Here is a 26,683-nt window from a genome sequence, read left to right as displayed (position 1 = left end):
CCTTGGGACAATAGAAGATCATGTGCTAAATTTCATTGAATTGTCATCAAAATTGCGACCTGTAGTTTGATTACAAGGTTTACAAGCGCAATTCAGGGGTTCAATTGTATGGGGGCTAGGTGAAATAATGGACCGATGTTAACCATTTTCAATAGGCTTTATCTTTTCTACCCTCCCCACTAAAGTGGTGTAGGGTATAAATATGGCATTGGAAAAAATAATAGATTCACAATATTACACTGGGGACATATGCTGAGATTTCTTAAACTACGTTTTGTACTTATTTTTATTAATTTTAATTATAAATGAAATTCTTAATATAAAAGTATACTTTTTACTTTATTATACCCTTCACCTTCGTGAGAAGGGTATATATAAGTTTGTCATTCCGTTTGTAATTTCTATAATATAATTTTCCGACCCTATAAAGTATATATACTCTGGATCCTTATAGATAGCGGAGTCGATTAAGCCATGTCCGTCTGTCTGTCTGTTGAAATCAGTTTTTAGAGGACCCCAGATATCGGCGAGATCCGAATCTTCAATAATTCTGTTAGACATGCTCTCGAAAGCAGATCGCTATTTAAAATCAGCACAATCGGTCCATAAATGACGGAGATATAAGCAAAAATCCGAGACAACCTCTGAAAATTTCATTAAAAAAGACAATTTTTTCATGCTTTGATTAATAAGCAACAACAACAACACTGCTTATTCATTGAGTATTTCGTTTCACATGTTTGGATGGCTGTGTGTTTCATTGGCATGTGTATATTGTTTTTGTTTCTTGGTGTATTCAGTTTCGTATGTTTGGATGTCTGTTGGTTTGATTGCCTTGTGTATTTTGTTTTTTTTTTGCGAGTATTTCGTTTCGTATATTTGGATGGCTGTGTGTTTCATTGCCTTGCGTATATTGTTTTTGTTTCTTGGTGTATTCAGTTTTGTATGTTTGGATGGCTGTGTGTTTCATTGCCTTGTGTATATTGTTTTTGTTTGTTGGTGTACAGTTTCGTATGTTTGATGTCTGTTGGTTTTACTCAGTAAAGTGTATTTTGTTTTTTGAGTGTTTATTTCGTTTAGCGTTGTTGTTCATTATACCCTACACCACTTTAGTGGGGAGGGTATATTGGGTTGGTGCTGATGTTTGTAACGCACAATAATATTGGTCCTATACCCACCTTAAAGTATACCAGTCGGCTCAGAATCATTTTCTGAGTCGATTTAGCTATGTCCGTCCGTCTGTCCGTCCGTCTGTCCGTCCGTCCGTCCGTCCGTCTGTCTGTCTGTCTGTCTGTCCGTCCATGTAAACCTTGTAATCAAACTACAGGTCGCAATTTTGAAGATAATTCAATGAAATTTGGTACATGATCTTCTATTATCCCAGTGACGAAGCCTATTGAAAATGGTTAAGATCGGTCCATTATTTCACCTAGCCCCCATACAACTGAACCCCCCAATAGGGCTTGTAATCCTTGTAATCAAACTACAGGTCGCAATTTTGAAGATAATTCAATGAAATTTGGTACATGACATTTTATTGTCCCATGGACAAAGCCTATTGAAAATGGTTAACATCGGTCCATTATTTCACCTAGCCCCCATACAACTGAACCCCCGAATAGGGCTTTTAAAACTTGTAATCAAACTACAGGTCGCAATTTTGGAGATAATTCAATGAAATTTGGCACATGATCTTTTATGGTACCGTAGACGAAGCCTATTGAAAATGGTTACCATCGGTCCATTATTTCACCTAGCCCCCATACAACTGAACCCCCGAATAGGGCTTTTAAAACTTGTAATCAAACTACAGGTCGCAATTTTGGAGATAATTCAATGAAATTTGGCACAAATGGCACGACAAAAAGCTGCAATAACCAAGTTGTATACAAGACTTGATGACCCCCACGAATTCCATAATAATAGGTTCTCATATGACCCTAGCCCCTATGAAAAGCCCCCATCAAAATTTCACCTAAATGTCCACAATTTTATTCAACAATAAACGGCTTAAGTATGTATATCTAAGGCAAGGTACAATTCAACTTAAATGCTTTATTATGGCGACTAAATCACATTATATTTTTGTCAAAGGTGTAGGGTATTATATGGTCGGCCTCGCCCGACTATAATTTCTTACTTGTTTTGTTTTGCTATTGCTATAATAATGATATAATCGGGAAAATTAAATAGGTACATAAATTTAAATTTTATAAAATTTATATTTTTTAAATACACTATGGTGAAGGGTATATAAGATTCGGCACAGCCGAATATAGCACTCTTACTTGTTTTTATGTTAAAATTTGTTTTTTCGAAGCTTGATTGACCATATGGATCCTGAAAGCTGAATCAGTGGCCCGACTTTCAAGTTTCTTAAATAAAATGTTCAGATAGTGAAAGAAATGTCTTCTAATGGTTAAATTAACTAAAAAAATAGTTTTTGAGAAGATTTCGAGAAGAAAAAGTTTTGAACCCACGTATAGATAAGGACCGATTTTTGGGCCAAATTTCGAGCACTATTTCGCTATTTTGCAATTCGACCTGTTCTTGGTGGTTAAAAGGGGGCTATAACAAGTAAGAGTGCTATATTCGGACAAAACAATTAGAATTATGTTCCTATAAAACTTGTTTATGTCGAATTTCATTTCTTTACTACAATTTTGAATAAGTTGTTTATGTCGAATTTCGTTGCAATTTTTTTTTTATGTTGAAGCGTTGGTAGGGTCAATTATGGGCCGATCTCAATAAAATTTGGGAGAGATATTTTAGTTCCTCTAAAACTTATTTACGTCGAATTTCGTTGCTATAATTTTGAAGCAAGTTAAAAGTGTTAATGTTATTTTCTAAAGGGGTGCTTTTATAGGGTGTAGGGTCAATTATGGACCGATCATCATAAAATTTGGTAGACAGTTTTATGTTCCTCTAAAACTTGTTTATGTCGAATTTCGTTGCATTGCTATCATTTTGAAGCAAGTTATGAGCGTTATAGTTGTTTACTGAGGACGTTATATGTGGGGTAGGGTCAATTATGAACCGATTCTCACCGTTTCATTTATAACATGTAAAATATGTAGAATTTCATTGACATACTGATGATCTTGAACCAACTATGACTGTTTACACTGTTTTTCGAGAGACCACTTGTATGGTGCTTTTTTCGGCTATGCCGAATCGTAAATACCCTCCACCAGCAAGCATTTTTTTATTAAAACCCATTTAACTATCTCGTTTTTAGATAATTTGGCATATGTTTTGTTTCCATGGTGAGGGTACTATCATTTAGTAATTTCTTTAGGCATATATGGAACCTATTTTGATGAGGTCGAAAAAATTAATTTTTAAGTGATTTTCGGATATGGGTTTTTTAAACGACGTTATAGGCCTTATATGGGAGCTACGATCTATAACGGATCAATTATTCTATACACAGAATATGCTCATGTCGAATTTTATCCGGATATAATCATTTAATAATGAATTATGTGGCATTGTGATTTTCAGAAGTGAACCTTAAAATGGAGCTATGACTATTTATGGACCGATCTGGAAAAACATGTGTATAATGATTTATATACATATACACAAAACATATTCAAGTTGTTTTCGATAATTTTTTTTTATCTCGATAATTTTTATTGTCAATGAAATTGTACATGTAAGTAATTTTCGGAAATGATCCTTATTGGGAGTTGTGACCAATTATAGACCGATCCGGGAAAAATTTCGCATAATGATTTATTATATACAAAACATATTTGCTTCGAATTTTACTCCGATATCTTTAGTATTTAATAAATTATATGCGTTTAAGTTATTTTCAAAAGTGGACACTATATGGGAGCTATGACCAATTAAGGGCCTATCCAGAAAAAAATTCGTAGATTAACATGGTTGGTTGGTTAACGTGGTAGTTCACTGCACGCAAACAGTCAAGTAGAGTCTAAGAGAATCCGTTTTGAACGGACCACACCACTCGTCAGATGTCTTGTTGTATAGTATTAGATCCAGCCTGTAGCCGTGAGAAATCGCAGGATGTCATTGAGCTTGACTCCAGATATCTCATCCAGGTTGGATATGAAGTAGCTGCCTAGAAAACGATTTCTATTAACAGCTAGAGCAGGGCATTCGCAGAGAAGATGGAAGACCGTTTCTTCCTTTTCCCTTTCTTTGCAACTGCGACAGTTTTCATTGAAGAGAGCCCAAGCCGACTTGCATGTCTTCCTAGCACCCAGTGTCCTGTTATTACAGCTATCAACCTCGATATATCCCGTCTACTCCGGTTTATGAGGTGTCTAGTGCGTTTTTCATTAAAGGAAGGCCACACTTGCTTGGCCCCTTTGCATGTGTCCAGATTAATCCACCTATTTTCAGCCTTCTGAAGAAAGAATCTGAAGATGCTACTCTTGATAAAACGGAGTTGCTACTGAAACGGCGTTGGAGATATCAAGAGCAGATCCCGTTCTGGCAAGATCATCTGCCCGTTCATTGCCTTGATAGTCCCTATGCGCAGGGACCCAAATAAGGGTAATGTCAGACAGGCGACCCAGCCTTGACAGATCCTTCTTGCAATGTCTGAATGAGAATTGGACGTATAATAGCTGTGTACATCCATTTAACTATGTTGGGACTAAGTCCCCATTTTATTCCAAACATCTTGCGACAGGTATAGTAGGCGACCGTTGCCTTCTTGACTCTGTGCTGGACGTTGAGTCTCCATGATAATTTGAAGTCTAGAATAATTCCTAGATATTTGGCATTGTTTGATAGGGGATTTCGCAGTTCTTTAACCGCGGCAAGTTGAAGCTTGGGATCTTAGTCTTTGTTGTGAATAGTACAAGTTCCGTTTTGCTTGGGTTTACTCATAGACCACTGTCTGTGGCCCAATTATTGAGTAGCACCAAAGCATTTGACATAATATCGCTGATCACGTCTGGGAATATACCTGATACCAGTATCACAACATCGTCCGCATAAGCAACGACTTTTATCCCTTTGTTGTCCAATTCAATTAGAATCGAGTTAACCACGATGAGCCATAGTAGCGGAGAGATTACACCGCCCTGTGGTGTGCCTCTTTCCACTTGCTTGGACTTAACGCTGTTACCAAGACTTGCAGTGACTATTCTTGATTTCAACATGGTTACTAACCAGTTGCTGATATAGTCTTCAACATCTAGATTAGCAAGAGCTTGTTGAATTGCAGAAGTAGTTACATTATTGAAGGCACCTTCTATGTCTAAGAAGGCTCCCATTGTATATTGTTTAAATTCTAGGGATCTTTCTATAACTCTGACAACCTCATGTAGAGCTGTCTCTGTAGATCGTCCCTTAAGGTAGGCATGTTGACTAGTTGAAAGCCGCGCTGAGCTATCTAGTCGTTGCCTAATATGTGAGTCAATGAGTCTTTCCAGCGTTTTGAGCTGAAAAGATGAAAGACTTATCGGACGGAAGTCTTTCGCATTCTCATGACTCCTTTTTCCAGCCTTGGGAATAAAGACGACCTTAACCTTTCTCCAATTTGCCGGAACATGGTTGAGAGAGAGGCTAAGCGTGTATATTCTATGAAGCCAGGGGATGATATATTCTTTTGCACTTTGTAACATCCTTGGCAAAATACCATCTGGCCCTGGTGATTTGAATGGGGAAAAACTGTCAATCGCCCACGAGATTCTATCGTGGGAGATGATATTGTTATCGATTCCCAATAGAGTCCTACTTTCAATGGCAATTTCCTCGACAACGTCTTTGCAGCCGGGGAAATGAGTATTCAGTAGGATATCAAGAGATTCTGCCGATGATTCTGACCAAGAGTCATCCTTCCTTTTGATATAGGTTGGATTGGACTGGCCCTTAGCAAGAATTTTGCTAAGCCTAGCAGAGTCCTTTGTATTGTCTATAGATTCGCAGAAACTTCTCCATGAGGTTCTTTTCGCGACTGCTATAGCTTTCTTATATGCTTTTAGTTTGTCGCGGTATGGCTGCCACGATTTGTTATTGTAATATGTGTTAAAGGCTCTACGTGTTTCTTTGCGTAGTTTAGATAGCTCCGAATTCCACCATGGAGGGAAGCTTTTCTTTGTAGATTAACATATTCGAGACATACGCGCGTTTAAGTAATTTTCGTAAGTGGACCTTATATGGGAGCTATGACCAATTATGGACCGATTCGGAAAAAATTTCGAAGATTGATTTATATATACACAAAACATATTCACGTCGAATTTTACTCCGATAGCTTCATTAGTTAACAAGTAAGAAATTATAGTCGAGCGAGGCCGACCATATAATACCCTACACCTGTTACAAAAATAAAATGTGATTTAGTTTTCATAATGAAGCATTTAAGTTGAATTGTACCTTGTCTCAGATATACATAAGCCATTTATTGTGGAATAAAATTGTGGATATTTAAGTAAAATTTTAAAGAGGGCTTTTGTAGGGGCTGGAGTTAAATGAGGCCCTATAATTATAAAATTCATGAGGGTTATTAAGGCTAGTATAGAACTTGGTTTTACACCTTTTTGTCGAGATAGGAGTATATTAAATCATGTACCAAATTTCATTGAATTATCTTCAAAACTGCGACCTGTAGTTTGATTACAAGGTTTACATGGACGGACAGACGGACGCACATAGCTAAATCGACTCAGAAAATTATTCTAAGCCGATTGGTATACTTTAAGGTGGGTATAGAACCAATATTATTGTGCGTTACAAACATCAGCACAAACCCAATATACCCTCCCCACTAAAGTGTTGTAGGGTATAATGAAATATGAGCGTTTAAGTGATATCCGAAAGTAGACCTTATATAGGAGCTATGGCCAATTAAGTAAGGGCCTATCCAGAAAAAAATTCGTAGACTAATTGATACATACAGCTGCTGTCAGAATAATAGCACCACTTCCTTAGTGAATTTGGAATTATTAAAAAAAGTATATTATTTAAAAGTGGTGTTTGTATATTGGTTTAAAATATTGAGAAATGTGTTATGAAATGTGTATGGAAGAAAAAGCGGAATCATATAAATTCATATTTATTGAAAATAATTAGGTTTTTTTAAAAAAAGTTAAAGAAAATGCATGTCAAAATAATAGCACCACTTGTGTTCAAATGTTAAATAAAAATAAAAAAATGTTTTAAAGAGCTCATAATTTGAGTAGTTTTGTGTCAAATTAAGTTTAAGGATTATTATTAGCTTGTGGTTGCATTGCCCTAGGTCCATGGGGGGCTAGCCAACCCCTTTCATTAAATTCACCAAATTGTTCCACAGTGCTCCAAAAATCATAATTGTTGGTTGGTTTTATTTCAGATATCTTTCTCTTTACATCGGCATACAAATTATCGATTGACATTCAATCGGAACTCTGGGCAGGCCTTCTCAATTACTATTGTATTATTTCATGACCGAATTCGGTGGAATATCATCAGATACATTCGGCAATACAATTTGCATACGGATTTTAATATATTTCAATGCTTACATGATAGATACTATATGGATAATGGGTGCTATATCATAGAACGGAAAGCGTTAAAACACCATATTACTAAAACAGCCATATTTTGCTGTTTTTTTGAATATTTTTGAGTTTGAGGACTCCTTACATAAGATCAAAAATCCTTTCTACAAAATAAAATAATTTAGGACTTATCTGCTCAAATAGTCCCAGTTTTCAACTGGCTAATCTAAATGGGTTTTAACATACTCTAAGATTGTTTTTACATCCTTGTTTTCAAGAATAGTACTTTACTTGAGCTGTGTTCTCATAGTCACCTGGATATATATTTAGTCATTTTTTGCAGATAAACTTTTTAATATTTTTTCCAGTTCCAACAAAATTGGAGTTACTTTAATTTATCGCACTATGCCTCTAATCATTTAACGAAAATTAGTGGTTTGAAGTCCAGCAATTTCGATTTAAATTTGTAAGATATGATAATTTGCAATCATTTTATTTGAACATCCCGCAATATTTCTTATCGGTATTATGTTTTCCCGCTAGAAATAATTTTTTTAATTGTTTCACGAGTTTCGCCATTGCAGTGCGCGAAATAGCCTATTATTTTAAATCAAATTCTATAATTCTTAAAAGTAGTATTTAATAACTAATAATACAAATAACAGCTTACCTATTTTAATGGGTTTTAATAAAATATTATGCACTACTTTGCTTTTTTGCCAAAAATAAATTTATTAGTGCTATTATTTTGACAGGTCCAAATTGGAGTACATAAGCGGTTGGACGTATTATTATAAATTCACTTATTAATTTCGCAATTTTTTTTTTACTTTTTAAGAGTATAGACTTCAAGTAATAATATAACAAAATTATGGAGAAAATATTGATAATAACGTAATCGAAAAATTAAAATCGAACTGCGAAGTGGTGCTATTATTTTTACGGTAACTGTATACACAACATATTCGTGCTGAATTTTATCTAGATATCTTTATATATCAATGAAATACGCGCGATTAAGTGATTTTCGAAGTGGACCTTATATATTTTGGATGGATTGTTTTGATTTTCAACATAACTGATCCCTAAGTAAAAAAAGTATTGTGTGACAAAATTCATCGAATTACTTTTGTAATTTCTGAGAAAACGAATTTAGAATTACGAAAAAACGTAATTTTTTTCGAGGTAGTCTGAAATTTACATTGTGAGCCGATTTTGCAGATTTTCAATACCAAACTGCTTAGGATAACAATGAATATTTTTGGTGAATTTGGTTTATTTCTTTTGCTTAGTTTTAACGTGAGCGTGTTTTAGACAGACGGACAGACAGACGACATAGCTAAATCGACGTAGAATTTTATAAGGATCCGGAATATACACTATCGGACAAAATAAAGTGCAAAAGTATTCATGCTATATTCTTTCAGCGAAAAATCGTTTAAATGATTATTGAATATGGAAATTTTTTTCAAAATCATTAAGTTAATATACAATGCTACAAAAATAACAATAAAACTAAATTATTGTACTTAAAATTTTTCTGAATAACATCTAACATTAAAGTAAATTTACTTTTTTGTCGGACAAAATAAAGTGTAAATTTTATATATAATTATTTAAATCGGTTAAATGATTATTGAATATAAATTTTTTTTTCAAAATCGTTAAGTTAATATACAATGCTACAAAAATAACAATAAAATTAAATTATTGTACTTAAAATTTTTCTGAATAACATCTAACATTAAAGTAAATTTACTTTTTTGTCGGACAAAATAATGTGTAAATTTTATATATCATTATGTATTTCAATTTCATGTATATCAAAATTGTTTATCTATTTTGGTTCTGATTTGAACATCTGGATCTACTCAAGCCATTTTTGTAATTTTTTTACCATTATTATTCGCAATCGCGAATAAGAAATCCGTTTTTGTTCGACTCAGAATCACTTTCTGAGTCGATTTAACGATGTCCGTCCGACCGTCCGTGTGTCCATGTAAACGTTGTTATCAAAGTACAGGTCGCAATTTTCAAGATAATTCGATGAAATTTGGAACAAATGTTTGTTTTGATCCAAGGACTAAGCCTATTGAAAATGGTTAAAATCGGTCCATTATTTCACCTATCCCCCATACGACTGAACCCCCGAAAAGGGCTTTTGAGCTCATAATTATGTATGATATAAATGTATCTCGATGAAAGTTCGCACAACTATGTTTTATACAATCCTCGATGACCCTGCCGAATTTCGGAATGATCGGACTTCATTTGACCCTAGCCCCCACACAAAGCCCCCTTCAGAAAGTGACTTGAATATCCGCAATTCATTTATTAGCAGTGTTATTGTAATGAAATTTAGCACAGACAAATATTATATATATTATATAAATATTATGTAAATACAAATCTATCCAGCCCTTTTTATCAGGATCGGTCCACATTTGCTCCTATCCCCCATATAAAGCCTCTTTTAGAAAATAAGTTTTTCGCCAATAAATTGCTTTTTTTTTTGGTCAATTATGGACCGATCCTCGTCAAATTTTCTAGAACGGTTTTAGTTTAGGCAGTAATGACCGTCAAAGCCATTTTCTGAAGGGGGCTTTATATGGGGGTAGGATCAATTATGAACCGATCCTTATAAAATTTTACAAAGCGATTTAGGTTCCTGTAAAATATGTTCATGTCGAATTACATCGCTATAGATGCTTCTTTTAGACAGTTATGAGCGTTAAAGTCATTTTCTTAAGGGGACCTTATATGGGGGATAGGGTCAATTATTAACCGATCCTTATAAAAATTTTACAAAACGATTAAGGTTCCTATAAAATATGTTCATGTCGAATTTCATCGCTATGAATGCTTCCTTAAGGCAGTTATGAACGTTAAAGTAATTTTCTGAAGGGTACCTTATATGGGGGCTAGGGTCAATTATGGGCCGATCCTTATAAAATTTTACAATGATATTAAGGTTCCTATAAAATATGTTCATGTCGAATTTCATCGCTATTGATGCAGTTATGAGCGTCAAAGCCATTTTCTGAAGGGGACCTTATATGGGGGGTAGACTCAATTATAAACCGATCCTTATAAAATTATACAAAACGATTTAGGTTCTGTAAGAAATGTTCACGTCGAATTACATCGCTATAGATGCTTCTTTGGACAGTTATAAGCGTTAAAGTCATTTTCTGAAGGGGACCTTATATGGGGGATAGGGTCAATTATGGACCGATCCTTATACAATATTACAATGATATTAAGTTTCCTATAAAAAAAGTTCATGTCGAATTTCGTCACTATAGATGCTTCTTTTAGACAGCTTTGAGCGTTAAAGCCATTTTCTAAAGGGGACCTTATATGGGGGGTAGTGTCAATTACTAACCGATCCTTATAAAATTTTACAATCATATTAATGTTCCTATAAAATATGCTCATGTTGAATTCTGTCACATGAGCGTTAAAGTCATTTTCTGAAGGGGACCTTATATGGGAGGTAGGGTCAATTATGTACCGATCCTTATAAAATTTTACAATGATATTAAGGTTCCTATAAAATATGCTCATGTCGTATTTCATCGCTATAGATGTATCTTTAAGGCAATTATGAGCCTTAAAGTCTTTTTCTGAAGGGGACCTTATAGGGGGGGTAGGGTCAATTATGGACCGATCCTTATAAAATTTTACAGAGCGATTTAGGTTTTATGTCGAATTTCATCGCTATAGATGCTTTCTTTTTTTGTGAAGGGGACCTTATATGGGGGCTAGGCGAATTCGTGGACCGATATTGCCCATTTTCAATACCAAACAAACTGCATGGACATAGCTAGATCGTGTTAGAATTTAGTAAGGATCCAGAATATATATACTTTTATGATGAATATTTCGATGTGTTACAAACGGAATGACAAAAACAATATACCCCCATCATTTTTGATGGTGGAATAAAAATAAATCACATTAAATATTCATAACTGGTGTAGGGTATCATATAGTCGGCCAAGCCCGACTTTCTTACTTGTTTAGCATGTAAGAATATGGATTTTGGAGTTGCAAAACAGCAATAAAGAAGAAAACAACTTATCAATGGAAAGTTTTTATGATGACAAGCTTTCTTCTAATAGTGATTTTTAAATTCTAATTAAATTAATTTGAATTAAATTCTTCATATTGTTGGAAGTAAAATTTTATATTTAATTTCGATTAGTATAGTTGGTTTACTTACTTGTCTCGTATGTTGAATGATTTTTGAGCTTCCAATGTTTCTATGAATGTCAATACAAAATATTTGTTGCTAATTAGTTGCTCAAATTGCAACATGGCAGTGTCATAATTAGTATGTGGACTATTTATACGTAACTGAAAATAAATAACATTTAATTAGTTAATACTTTTAAAATATCTTTCGATTGTAATAAAATGCATCTAGCCTAATTTACCAATCAGGCCACAGTGGGGCAGAATCGAAATTTTTTGGAAATAAATCTGGTATTTCTAAACGGCTGATCCGGCCGGTATAAAGTTTGGCGTGAGCGTAGCCAAGGAGTATTCGAGTTTAAGTTTTGAAGGTGCAGGGACGCAGATGCCCCAGGGACGGCGCTGTGGCGGCTCAAAGTAGGGTACCTACGACATGTAAAATTTTTAAACTCGTGCCATTGTTTTTCATCCAAATACATATATATTTTCTGAAAGCGCTCGACGAGATCTTGAAAAAACATGCTTGGACATACTACTTATCTCTTATAATATCCGAGTTATAGGCATTTAAAAATTTAGTGATACAAAATTTACCATACCTTGGTCCGCCTTTTTTTGAATACCGGGCGTAATTTTGAACCAAATGGACTCACTTTTTTCTTGTTAGTTAGACAACAAAATTTCCAATAATATACAAAAAATTTCAGATCAATATCATTTACAGATCCAAAAATATACGTTTTTTAATTTAAAAATTCAAAAAATTTTAGATTTTTGCCGTTTTTTTTGCCAAAAATGTGTCTTAACTCTTTTATTAATAAAATAAAATTTTCTTTAAGAACATATAACAATTTTATAGTTTTCTAAAAGGTATCTTTACGCAGAAAGCTTTGGCGTAAAAAACTTGTCCTATTTTTTGAAAATGTTGCCACTGCGTCCTTCCGAATATGACCTATTTTTTATCAAAACTTCAACTTTGGGCGACATGTTCTAAAATCCCAAAGCTGGGATCAGAAAACTGAAAGCAGTTTTGGAAACCTCAATATGTTTTCTATTTACTCCAAAATTATTTTCCCAGCCCTGAAAGAAATGTGGACCCTATGGGCAAAAAAGTAAAAAATCCCATTTTTGGGATTTTCATTCCTATTTTTGGGAATTGCAGGATGCCCTTAGACCTTTTCAATTTTTTTTTTGCATTTTCTTATTTGAAATGACAAATTTAACAAGCGTTGAAAATTTCATTGAGTTTTGTTCATAAATAAAGATTTTGTCATATATTACATATTTGTTTAATTTCTAAAACTATGATTTATATCAAAATTTTAATAGGGTCGCAGATAGTTACAACAATTTAGTCCATATTTATCCCTTAATATAATTTTTTAGTTAGATATGGAAATTCTCGACCCTTTACAAAAATTTTCAAGCCAATATCTCAATTACATTCAAAAATATGTTCATTTAAACCTGTGTCCTTTAATTTCATCTTTTTCATATTTTAGTATTAAGTATGACAGAACATACATTTGGTGTTGAATAAAATATTTGGACAATTTTTAAAAATTATTTAGTTAATTATTTTATTAAAGACTATAACATTGTATATACAATAAAAAAATTATAATTTTATTATGAGCCACGCACAACAACACCTAAATCACCCCACACAAACCTCCTTTCCCGCCCACCGAAATATAAAACACAATTTAATACAATATCATAAGTTAGTATAATAGCTTTTTTTATTTGAACTGTTTATCTTAAACATAATACAATTAATTCTTACAACCTACTTATATAGTTAATTCCTAACACTACTTATTTTCTATAAAATAATCTGTCATATCGGTATACATATCCAGAAGGTAATATAAGTCCTTGTATATCTGTATCCCTCCATGGATACAGATATACAAGTAATTTAGAAATTTCAGATGTATATTCCCCAAATCGATTTCCATTAATTTTATGTTTACTATTCAGTGCTATTAAAATAGTGTTAACTCTTCGAAGCAACTCCTTGTCGATTCCAGTTATTTTTGAAGTAATTTTAAAATCACGAAAAAACCTTCTCGCCGTATTACCGTCATTTGTACTACCGCAACTTGGAAGTGGTTTGTCGATGTTTAATCCCATCTGATTAAACGTATTCTGGCATGAAGTGGTGAAATTCCGAAAGACAGGACTTCTTCATTAATACTTCTGCTTTTGTTTGTATTTGAGAATTGTGACTTTTTCTCATTACATATTGAGCATCTCCAGAAGGAAGAAGTTTCTGTTATGGCATTGCCGACCTTTCCATCAATCATTGTTAAGCTTAGCTGATATGATACGTTAATAGAGAATTCCTTTATTTTTATGCAAATGGGCTCCAGTGCATTTATTTCATCTTTTAAATATTCCACTAAATCTTTTGTTGTTTTCTTTGACTCCTTTATATATTCAAATCCAATGGGTCTACAAAAATGTTTTGAACCCGGAGTTGTATTGATCCATATATCTTCAAATGAATTTCCGATGCTTGACGATGATGGATTAAGGGAATATGAACGAATTCGTAATGGCACTAATGATGACATAAATACACTTTTGTAGTTTGCTAATGTCCGACTTCCACAAGCTTGTTTGTATTCTGTAAGTGCTGATAAACCGTCACATCCTCACTTACACATTAAGACAACATCACAGTTATGAATTTTCCTTAGTTGGTCTTCTGAAAAGTCTGACACAATTCTTGATGCTGTGTTTTCGAGCAAAGATGATATATCAATACAAGCATCCACATCATTAACAGCAATAGGTGATGGTAGGATAGTTTGTTTTTTTTTCCTGGATCGCCTTGTATGATGGTAATATATTGTGTCCTTTTTCATGCAGAGCTTTCCTTAATATTTGGTACTTATTTCGACTGAGACCCAGTTCCAACATAAGCGCTATTGCTTCCTCTTCAGTAATATTTGATTGTGATGTTGGAGTTGGTATACTTTCCACAATTCGCTTAAGTCGTTTTGGTGATGCATTAGGAAGAATAGTTGCAATATGTACGGCATCCATAGGTTGGTTTTCCTTTTTCAGCATTTCGTTAAATGTATCAGCAATTTCCTCATTTGAGATTGAAAAAAATTTTTGTGTGACCCTCTTTTTTTTTAACCTTGAACAGAAGTCTTCGTATGACTTGCAAGGCGCTCCTGTTGATGTGTTGTAAGTTGAGATTTCCGTAGTAGTTTCCATCCAACTACAAAATTTTAATCGAAATTTCTTTTGATTTCCATCCACAGACTTACTTTTTACATCAAAAAGCTTTAAAAAGTTTTCAATTTTTGATATGCCTGTTTTGTCTACTTTTCTACTATATGTAGTTTTTATATAATTTGAAATGTCTTCAATTCTTTCTGGACCTTTTGAAGATACACTCCATAAAACGGAACACAACTTTAATGTAATCTTCATTGTAGATTTATTAAATATGGTACTTAAAATCTGAGAAGTCTACTTATATACCAATTCTTGTCATTTCCGATACAGGTATTCCAAAGTAAAAAATTACGAATTGTCTTCCTATTAACATTTAGGACTATATTACTATAGCCTGTAATTCAGTCATTGTTATTTCTTATTAGAGAATGAATAGAAATTATCATTACCTGTATATTTTTACCTACATGATCATAAACGAAACAGAACGAAATGATCTGTCGAAAAAATTTTGGTAAAAAATAGTTATAAATTTGTGAAGATTTAAGCATAATAGGACCTTTCAATTATAAGGATAAGCAAACAAATAGAAAATAGGTAAATATAAGATTTAAATATGTTCTGTCATATTTAATACTAAAATATGAAAAATATGAAATTAAAGGATACAGGTTTAAATGAACATATTTTTGAATGTAATTGAGATATTGGCTTGAAAATTTTTGTAAAGAATCGAGAATTTCCATATCTAACTAAAAAAAGATATTAAGGGATAAATATGGACTAAATTGTTGTAGCTATCTGCGACCCTATTAAAATTTTGATATAAATCATAGTTTTAGAAATTAAACAAATATGTAATATATGACAAAATCTTTATTTATGAACAAAACTCAATGAAATTTTCAACGCTTGTTAAATTTGTCATTTCAAATAAGAAAATGCAAAAAAAAATTGAAAAGGTCAAAGGGCATCCTGCAATTCCCAAAAATAGGAATGAAATTCCCAAAAATGGGATTTTTACTTTTTTCCCATAGGGTCCACATTTCTTTCAGGGCTGGGAAATACTTTTGGAGTAAATAGAAAACATATTGAGGTTTCCAAAACTGCTTTCAGTTTTCTGATCCCAGCTTTGGGATTTTAGAACATGTCGCTCAAAGTTGAAGTTTTGATAAAAAATAGGTCATATTCGGAAGGACGCAGTGGCAACATTTTCAAAAAATAGGACAAGTTTTTTACGCCAAAGCTTTCTGAGTAAAGATACCTTTTAGAAAACTATAAAATTGTTATATGTTCTTAAAGAAAATTTTATTTTATTAATAAAAGAGTTAAGACACATTTTTGGCAAAAAAAAAAACGGCAAAAATCTAAAATTTTTTGAATTTTTATATTAAAAAACGTATATTTTTGGATCTGTAAATGATATTGATCTGAAATTTTTTGTATATTATTGGAAATTTTGTTGTCTAACTAATTTGGTCCAAAATTACGCCCGGTATTCAAAAAAAGGCGGACCAAGGTATGGTAAATTTTGTATCACTAAATTTTTAAATGCCTATAACTCGGATATTATAAGAGATAAGTAGTATGTCCAAGCATGTAAAAAAACAAAAAAATGGCACGAGTTTAAAAATTTTACATGTCGTAGGTACCCTACTTTGAGCCGCCACAGCGCCGTCTCTGGGGCATCTGCGGGGTTTATCTTCAAAACTTAAACTCGAATACTCCTTGGCTACGCTCACGCCAATTTTATCCCGATCGGATCAGCCGTTTATAAATGCCAGATTTATTTCCAAAAAATTTCGATTCTTCCCCACTGTGCAGGGTTACTATGACCATACGGCCGTTGTAGTGTGGTAGACCAGAATCTCTGGTGGAAATCGAACCACAATCTCCAGACTGATCGGCTAGCACACTACCAACTTGCCCACCGGGACACCCTCAAAATTAACCCATAAATACATATTGTAGTAATACTGCAAAATACCTCTAATTTTGTTTACATTATGAATTTAAGTATAAAACAAGTAAAAGTGTTATATTCGGCTGTACCGAATCTTATATACCCACCATTAAATCATAGCCGAAAAGGAATGCTTCTTTATAAATAAACTAGCATACCCTGGGTGCTTCGCTACCCTAACTTAAATAAAATACATACAATATTTTGTTTACTTTTATAAAAAACTTAAAATTGATTAAACATTTTTTTAATGTTTCAGTTTTATACGTTCAATATCACGTGATTAAATTCGAATTCAGTAAGAAGCTGAATGCGAAAGTGCTATTGAAAAAAGTACTATAAAATACCTTTAATAGATTAATATTTAATCAAAAATTTTATGTTTCTGTGTTCAATATTATATACAATTCAAAAAATATAGTTTGATGAATGAATGTAAAGTACCAAAAATCCCTTCAGTAAATTCTCATTCACTAAGGTCCTTACATTTTAAATTTTATTTTCAATATGTATGTTCAATATCGTAAAAATATCAAAAAGTACCATCGGAAAAACGAAAAAGTACAAAAATCTCTCTCATTAAATTCTCATTTAATAAGGACCGTGTGTTCCGGTTAACCATTATAAAGAATCTAAAAGGTACCATTTGAAGAATATAAAAGTACCAAATAGTTCCCACTTACAGAATATCATTTAGTCAAGACCATGTATGTTAAAATAATGTTCCTAGGTTGAATATTTTAGAAAATTAAAAAAGTACCATTTATGAGATAAAAGAATCTTATTCAATGAGGACTTAAAGAATCTTATTCAATGAGGACCGTGTATGTTTAATAATCATGTGTTTTGAATTCATATTATAGAACATACAGAGTATCATTTGAAGAATGAAAAAGTACCAGAAGTGGAATAAATTCTACCTTAGTGGAAAGTACTAATAAAAAGAGTACAATTTTTCCCCTTTTCGCTTAGAAATATACTTTTTTGAGAATTAAGTTTACAAAATGTTCCGTACTTTTGTAAAACTATACATTACATATAAAACTCAAACGATTCAAATCTGCATTCATTTGTTCCAGAAAAATAATGCTTTCAAAAAGTACCAAACAATTTACTCGAATTTGGTCCTATATAGATCTTAGTACTCGAATAATAAAGCAACAGCTTATTTTGTGTGAGTAAATAAAGAGTTTGAATAAAATTAAATTTCCCGTTTTTTTTTCCCTTTTTGGTACTTTTTTCTCCAGTGAAATAGCAAACATTTTATTACAATAAATATTACAGAGTTAGTCCGTAATTTAATAGAAATAATTCAATAAACCGAAAAAGTTTTCTTAATGTGCTAAAAAATCTACCATAAATACAGTTTTCTCCCTTTACACCCAAAAAGGACTGAATATTAAAAAAGTACGAAACAGGTGTCTCATAATTTTGGGAGATGTATCCAAAATATTTATAAAAATGTTATTATGTTAATTAGTTCAAAAGTTATAAAGGGCCAAAAAAGGTACCAAAATCACAATTAATACACATTTTTACCCCTTAAAATTAGGAATTTCAAAAAAGTACCAGACACCCATCTGCTCATTTTAAGAGTAGATACAGGTGCATTTAAAATTTTTCTTGTATCACTAATATTGTGTAAGATAATTAAGAAAACCTGTTTTACCCGTTTTTTTCCCCTTTTTACCCGTAAATGTACAAATTTTCAAAAATCCTCCTTAGTGGATCTACATAACCAAAATCACATCTACTGTCAAAATTTCATGATTCTTCGTTTCTTCGTTTGGGCTGTGCGATGATGAATCAGTCAGTCAGTAACACTACTCTTTTATATATGTATATATAGATGGTAATATTTAAGAATTGATGATTTTGTTATTATCGAAACGATTTTCCAATTTATTAGATTTATGTTAAATTTTTCGATATTAATATAAATATCAGGGTAATATTTGGAAGAGGACCTTTAATGAGGGCTTAAGTATGGACCGTGCTCTTCATAATTAAAAATATTAATTTTCAATTTTCATTTTCTGAAGGGGACCTTCAGTGGGAGGTGGAACTGTTTTCGACCACGATTTTCGTTTAGCAAAACTTGTGTATGTCGTAGATCATCGATGTACTTGTATTTTTAAACCAGTAATGAGCGTTAAAGTCTTTTTCTAAAAAGGACCTTATATGAGGGGTGGGGTCAATCATGGCGCGATCCTCGTAAAATTTTGAAGAACGATTTAATTTATACAAGTCTTTTTGCCGAATTTTATTCCTGTACTCATATTTTTGAGCCAGTAATGAGCGTTAAAGTAATTTTCTGAAGGGGACCTTATATGGGGGCTCATACGAAATTTGTTTATGTCGACTTGTATGGAAAATATGAATGATTATCTTTAAGGAGCACACAACAGGTCCGATAGTGGCCTGGGTGTATTCCTTCGGATTTGATGTAGTATACATCCTCCTATCAACCTAACCTAAGGGATCTTTATTGTGTTCTCGAATTGAGAGTTATATAGATATGAATGATTTTCTAGATGGATTTGTAGATTTAAGTTTAAAATTCGAATTTTTATGAAAAATGTAATATGAATATATTATTTATCCTATTTTAGGGGCGGGTTTTGTTCAGTAGTTTTTATTCTGCATACTAAAGTGGCATCGTTGGTGGAAAATATAAGCGATGGGAGTAATATATACGGATCTACAACAAAATAACTTTGATAAAAAATTTCCATATGCTATTTCTCGATCGTAGTAAACTACATCCCGTTCTGTTTTAAAATAGTTTTTTTGAGGATATGCAGCGGATAACAGGTTTTGAAATATGAATAGTTTTCCCGTAGAAAATATAAATGATTTTACGCTTTAGATGAAAATCCAATTTTGATAATAAATTAAATTAATTACAGATTTTTATTTTACCTAATCGTAAAGTAAGTTAAGGACCTACAAACATTTTAGAGTTTTCAAATAAATATAAATTTTTAATTAAAATTTTAACTACCTAAATAATAATTCTCATATACTATAACAAGTAATATCATGAAATGTAAAAAAAAATGACGGAAAATGGTCATTGCATTTCATTAAGATCACCACAGGCCCGAAAGTGTATTAAGTTTATAAGTTTATTAGTTATGTAATGAAGGAGTAAAAAAATAGTCTCATATATATTTATTATTATATATTATAGGTTTTGAAGATGTAATGTGTTGTACTGTTCATTCCACAACATTCACTATAACAGATTTCATGAAAATCGGATCAGTAGTTTTTTGTATGCCTGAACGTAAATTTGGTTTAATAATTGTTTTACAAAAAGTTGGCGTAAAAATGGGTGTGGCGTCCGATCCAGATCCTGAGATCAGACCTATCGGTATACCAAATTTCATGTAAATGGGATGAGTAGTTTCTGTAAGTCTCGAATGAAAATTTTGTAAAACAATTATATAGAAAAAAGTGAGAATAAGAAGAATCGTGACGCCAAATCATGACTTTATATAGCCTATTGTTCCACTTTAGAATAGAACTATTAGTGTTCTAAATTTCATGTAAATCGTTTCAGCAGTTTATCCGTGAAAGCGTAACAAACAGACTTTCTCTTTCATATAATTATATTATAAGATATAGGTAAGTATAGTTTTATAAAAAGTGTGCGTAGAAAGGGGCGTGGTATCGGAACAAGTTCATATATATAGCCTAAAGTTCTTTCCAAGCTTATACCTATCGGTATGCAAAATTTCAGGTTAATCGGTTCAATAGTTTTTGCATATTGTGATTGCAAAATTGGTGTTATAATAGTTTTACAAAAAGTGGGCGTAAAAAGGGGCGTGGCATCCTATCAAGATCTAGCCTATTGTTCCTTTTGGGATTAGACCTATTAGCGATACAAATTTCATGTAAATCGGTTCAGTAGTTTTGCCGTAAAAGCGTAACAAACAAACAAACAGTGTTTTTCATATACTTACTAGCTATACCCAGTGTGCTTTGCTACCCTAAAAGGAATATGTATAAATAAATACCAGATTTATTATATGTTACATATGAAAGATGTCAAGCAAATTATTGCAAGTTCGCCAGTTTCTATCTATCGCCAATTTCTATCTATCTATAAAAAATTTGAATAATATAAGAGTTTCCAAGATGCACGAAATTTTGTATTTATATATGTTGTGCCAAGCCACCCATTGAAAGCCCGTTATGCTCTAAATGTTCACATGAATTTCAAAGTTCTCCATGTAAAATTTGAAGATTCTAGCTCTAATAGTTTCTCAGATATACGATTTTTTCTATTTGATTCATATGGGGGCTTCAAGCCCCTCCAACATTTCTCCAAAATGTTGAGATGAATATTTAAGTTCTTCGTGCGAAATTTGAAGAATTTAGTTCCATTGGTTTTCCAGGTAAACGAATTTTTGTTTAGATGGATGTTAAAGTTTTTCGTGCAAAATTTGAAGATTCTAACTGTAATAGTTTCCAAGATAAACGTATTTTTGTATTTAATTTATATGGGAGGTACCACGCCCCCTAATGATAGTCCGCCTACTTTTTGTCCTAAATAATTATATTGACACTAAAGTTGCTCCGACAAAATTTGAGGACTCTAACTGTTGTATTATCTAAAATATACGGATTTAATATTTTCTTAATATAGGCGTGGCTCCTCGCCCACTTAGAATTTCAAAAGTAGCCTATTACCTATTCCAGACATACAGGAATACGCTGTGAAAATTTGAATAAAATCGGTTCAGCCGTTTAGTAGTCTATAACGTTCAAACATACAAACATATAAACATACAAACAAACACACATTAATTTTTATATATATAGATTAATTAATTAATAAGAATATACAATTTTTTGCAATTACTTCACGTGAGAGGCACCAAAATTGGGGACTCTAGCTGTTATAGTTTCCTAGATATACAGATTTTAATAATTAGATTTTAGTATTTACTTCATATGGGAGGTGCCACACCCGCTTTTGCTGAACTCCCTATTTTTGTCCAAAATATTTGTATTTAAACAAAAATTACTTGTACAAAATTTGGGGACTCTATACGTGGGACCTCGCTCATTTAAAATTTCAACATAAAAAGCAGTTATAACTCCTTCCAGACATACAGGAAGATATTGTGAAAATTTCAAGAAAATCAGTTTAGCCGTTTAAACTGATTAAATCAAAAACCCACTGAACGATTTTGAAAATTCTAACTACAATAGTTTTCCAGATTAACAATATGTTACATATAAGAGATGCCAAGCAAATTGTTGCAAGTTCGCTAATTTCTATCTATCTATGAAAAATTTGTATTTAATTCATATATGTGGTCCAGGCGCCCCATTGAAAGTCCGCCCGTTATTCTCTAAATGTTCACATGAATGTCAAAGTTCTTCATGTAAAATTTGAAAATTCTAGCTCTAATAGTTTCTCAGATATACGAATTTAATTCATGTGGGGGCTTCATGCTCCCCGGATGAAAGTCCGCCCTTTTTCCTCCAAAATATTCAGATGAATATTCAAATAATTTGTGCAAAATTTGAAGAATCTAGTTCTATTAGTTTCCCAGTTAAAAGAAATTTTGTATTTAATTCATTTGGGAGGTACCAAATACCCCATTGGAAGTCCGCCCGTTATACTCTAAATGTTCAGATGAATGTCGAAGATCTTCAAGTAAAATTTAAAGATTCTAGCTCTAATAGTTTCTCAGATATACGAATTTTTCTATTTTATTCATATGGGGGCTCCAAGCCCCCAGATGAAAGTCCGCTCTTTTTTCCTTAAAAATGTTCAGATGAATATTTTATTTTTCTGCCTTTTTTAATCCTTAAAGTCAGTTTCTTTAAATTTGTAGAAAAATTTAAAAAACTTTTTTGAGAAATTATACTGAAAACAGCATTTTCAATCACTGGTAAAGAACTAAGGACACTTTCAAATGATTTGTTTTATTTTTTCCATGTGTAGTAGATTTAAAGAACTGTTCAGTTTAAATTACGTCACACCGTACTTTGAATTGTAGTGCCCCTGGTGTAAAGAGGCAAAAGTCTTCGGGGCATTTTATTAATTTCAAAAATACGTACCATTAACCGTATAAAATTTCAAGCGATTTTTTTTTTTGCTGTTTGAAAAAGTACATGCAATTGAAAAAACTCTGAAACGATTATGAGAAATTCTGCACAAAATCATGAAAAATGAATTGAATATTGACAGAGAAAACAAAACTACTTTTAATTTTACAAAAATTTTGAGTTGTTCATTAAAGAGTAAAACTACTGTTTTTTCGTCTTTGTTTCTCAAAAATACATCCATTTATAAAAAAAGTATGTTTAAAATATTATTTTTATTCATTAGCTTTTATGCATCCACACTAAAGTTTTGGATGGATTTAGACACCACTTATTAAATCCGAAGAAATAAAGGTTTAAAGATGAAATCTCGTTAGATATACAAAAAAGTTACCCAAATAATTTTACTTACTAAAATATCCGCATCTTCCTCTAATTGAAAAATTTCGGAATTTGTTAATGGTAAATGAAAAAGTATAAAAAGATATTGAAAGATGAATTCATCTATATATTGTATGAATAATGCTTTATATGCATCGTTTCAGAGGTATACTTATATAATATTTGCAAAAGTACTGTCTTTCAGGACACTCAAATGAGTTATCAAATACATATCATGATTTTTTAGATTTGAGCTGCATTTAAAAAATGGCAACCGAATTTATATCAAGATAATTTTTGATGGTTTTTTTAACTTATTGCAGATTTTTATTGTTATCTCGATTTAACAATAAATTTAAATTTTATATTTTTGTACGTAAAATATGAGTGATTACGGATCTTATTTTTTCTCGAATTGAGAGTTATTTAAAGTAAATTTTTAAAGAGTTATATAAATAGAAATTTTCTAGATGGATTTGTAGATTTAAATTTAAAATTCGAATTTTTGTGAAAAATGTAATATGAATATATTATTTACCCTATTTTAGGAGCGGTTTTTGTTGAGTACTGCAAACAAAAGTGACATCGTAGACATTCATTCAAGATCTAATATAGATATAGTTTTTTGTTCAGTACTGCATACAAAAGTGGCATCGTAGACATTCATTCAAGATCTAATATAGTTTATAGTTTTCTCGATCGTAGGAAACTACATCCGATTCTCTTTTAAAACTGTTATTTTCTGATGATATACAGCAAATTAAAGGTTTTGAAATAAAAATAGTTTACCGGTGGAAAATATAAGTGATGGGAGTAATATATACAGATCTACAACAATATAACTTTGATAAAAAATTTCCGATTCTGTTTTAAAATAGTTTTTTTTTAAGATATGCAGCGGACTACAGGTTTTGAAATAAGAATAGTTTTCGCGTGGAAAATATAAGTGATGTGGTATACGAATCCACAACCGATTTTACGCTTTAGATGAAAATCGATTTTTGATAATAAATTAAATTGATTACAGATTTTTATTTTACCTAATCGTAAAGTAAGTTAAGGACCTACAAACATTTTAGAGCTTTCAAATAAAAATAAATTTTTGATTAAAATTTTAACTACCTAAAAGTGAACATAAAAATGTGCGTAGCATCCAGTCAATACCATATAGTGTTTTTTTTAACTTCTGAGGTTAGACCTTTAAATGCCAAATTTTATGTAAATAAGTTTATTAGTTATGTAGTGAAATAGTAGAAAAAAATCTCATATGTATTTAATATTATATATTATAGGTTTTGAAGATGTAATGTGTCGTAATGTTCATTCCACATGGCATCATTGCAAAATTGGTGTAATAAAAGTTTTACAAAAAGTGGGCGTAAAAAGGGGCGTGACATCCGATCAAGATCTTATATAGACTATGTTCCTCTTGGGGTTAGACCTATTAGCGGTCCAAATTTCATGTAGTTTTGCCGTATATATATAAGCAATCTCAGAAAGTAACAATCGAAGTACGAAAACATCTTTTATTTAATTTCATATTTTTAAGTTCAATATTATAGAAAATTCAAACAATACCACTTTAGATTTACATTCACATAAGTCCGTGAATGCTTAGTTCTGAGTTTCAGTGTTCAATATAATTGAAAACTTAAAAACTACCAGTTAAAGAACGAAAACGTACCAAAGGGTCCTCTTTTATAGGTTCTTATTTACTCCGGGCTCTTAATGCTTAATTTTATGTTTCTAGGTTCAATACTATAGAAAATTCAAAAAGTATCAAAAAGTCCCCTTTTATAGGTTCTCATTTACTCCGGGATGTACATACTTAATTCATATGTCTAGGTTCAATATTATATACTTGTATTCCCAGCAAAAAAATTGTGGAAAAAGTTGTCGAATTTCCATCACATCTAGTAACCCGAAGTGCTTCAAATTCAAGTGAAAAAGCTATGAATTTTACATTCGCGTGTCATTGGAGGGATCTTTTTCATTTTTGACAACTTTGAACTACATCTAATCTTATCTTTAGAAGCTGCAAAAATCCGATATTTGTATGTCAAAAATAAACCACATTCTTTCAACGTAACGCTTATGTAAATTTCATTGGTTTTTCATCAAAATTTGAAGTACTTCGAATATGTTGTTTGTAATGACTTTTCTACATATCCTTCCTCATTTTAAACTGTGTTTTCATTTGTAAGGATATGTTTGGTTTATAAAAGCGATAAGTATGCAATCGCATTTTTAGATGTGATTAAGATGTCGTTTGTAAAGTATAACATCAATTATTTTTGCTGGGTTATATCATGTATTAAAAAGTCCCCTTTTATGAATTCTCATTTACTCCGGTCTCTACATGCTTTGTTTCATGTTTTAATGTTCAATATTATAGAAAACTCAAATTTGTGAAAAACGAAAAAGGACCTAAAAGTTCCCTTTTATAGGTTCTCACTTAATCAGGGCTCTACATTTTTTATTTCATGTTTCTATGTTCAATAATATAGAAAACTCAAAAAGTACCAGTTAAAAATCAAAAAAGTACAACAAATTTCCTTTTATAGATTCTTATTAACTCCGGGTTCCACATGCTAAATTTTTCGGATCAATTTTATAAAACACTCAAAAAGTACCAGTTAAAAGTTGAAAAATAGTCCTTTGTGCGGGGGTTCTATGTAACACCCCTGTTGCAGCATTTAATTATAATTATTATAATTACATATTTATTTTGTTCATTAATTTACCGAATACGCTGTAATTTGATTTTTGCTTTATTGATCGAATTCAAATATGTACTCGCATATTCTCACTTATTGAGTAATTAAGAAATAAAAAATATCTGAAATCATCTTCAACAATTCTTTTGAGAAGTTTCCTATTTAAAATCAGAAAAATAAAAACAGAGATACGGGCAAAAATCCGAGGCAACCTCTGAAAATTTCACCAAAAATTGAGATTTTTCATGCATGTTGAGGCAGAAATAATAAACAAGCAACAACAAAACACATAATCATACGGTAAATTTTGTTATTGTACTTACTTGATTATAAAAACAAAGCAATGAAAGAACAGCCCATTACGTTACGTTGTTATTGGCTAGAAACATGACATTAATTATTATGTAGAGTCCGGATTAAATGAAAACCTATAAAAGGGGACTTTTTGGTACTTTTTCGTTCTTCAAAAGGTACTTCTTGATTCTTCTACAATATTAAACGTAGATACATGAAATTAAATATATAGAGCCCGGATTAAGTGAGAACCAGTGTTGCCAGAAAATGAATTTCAAAATATGGTAAAACTTGAAAAACTTAGTGCTAAAATGTTCTACGGATGAAAAAAAAGTGCTAAAATTTTTTAATCTAATATAAATGTTTATTTTTTCTAGTTTTTATTAAAATACTGTTGATGTGTG

General features: G+C 31.8%; 1 protein-coding gene across 1 annotated transcript in view; it reads right to left on the bottom strand.

Moving 5' to 3' along the window:
• The window catches only part of LOC119602155 (plexin-B), a 327,104-nt gene that overhangs the window by 189,516 nt on the left and 110,905 nt on the right, over positions 1 to 26,683 (bottom strand). Inside the window, exon 5 of the mRNA XM_037953517.1 lies at positions 11,692 to 11,825. Within this exon, the coding sequence (XP_037809445.1) occupies positions 11,692 to 11,825 (134 nt within the window). The remainder of the gene's footprint in view (positions 1 to 11,691; positions 11,826 to 26,683) is intronic.

This window comes from Lucilia sericata, unplaced genomic scaffold (assembly GCF_015586225.1).
Source record: "Lucilia sericata isolate MDLA Ls3-8-SP2 unplaced genomic scaffold, ASM1558622v1 Contig000211F_arrow, whole genome shotgun sequence".
In the NCBI taxonomy this organism is placed as follows: Eukaryota; Metazoa; Arthropoda; class Insecta; order Diptera; family Calliphoridae; genus Lucilia; species Lucilia sericata.
The sequence above is the reverse complement of the archived record's forward strand: the minus strand, read 5'-3'. Positions and strand labels throughout refer to the sequence as shown.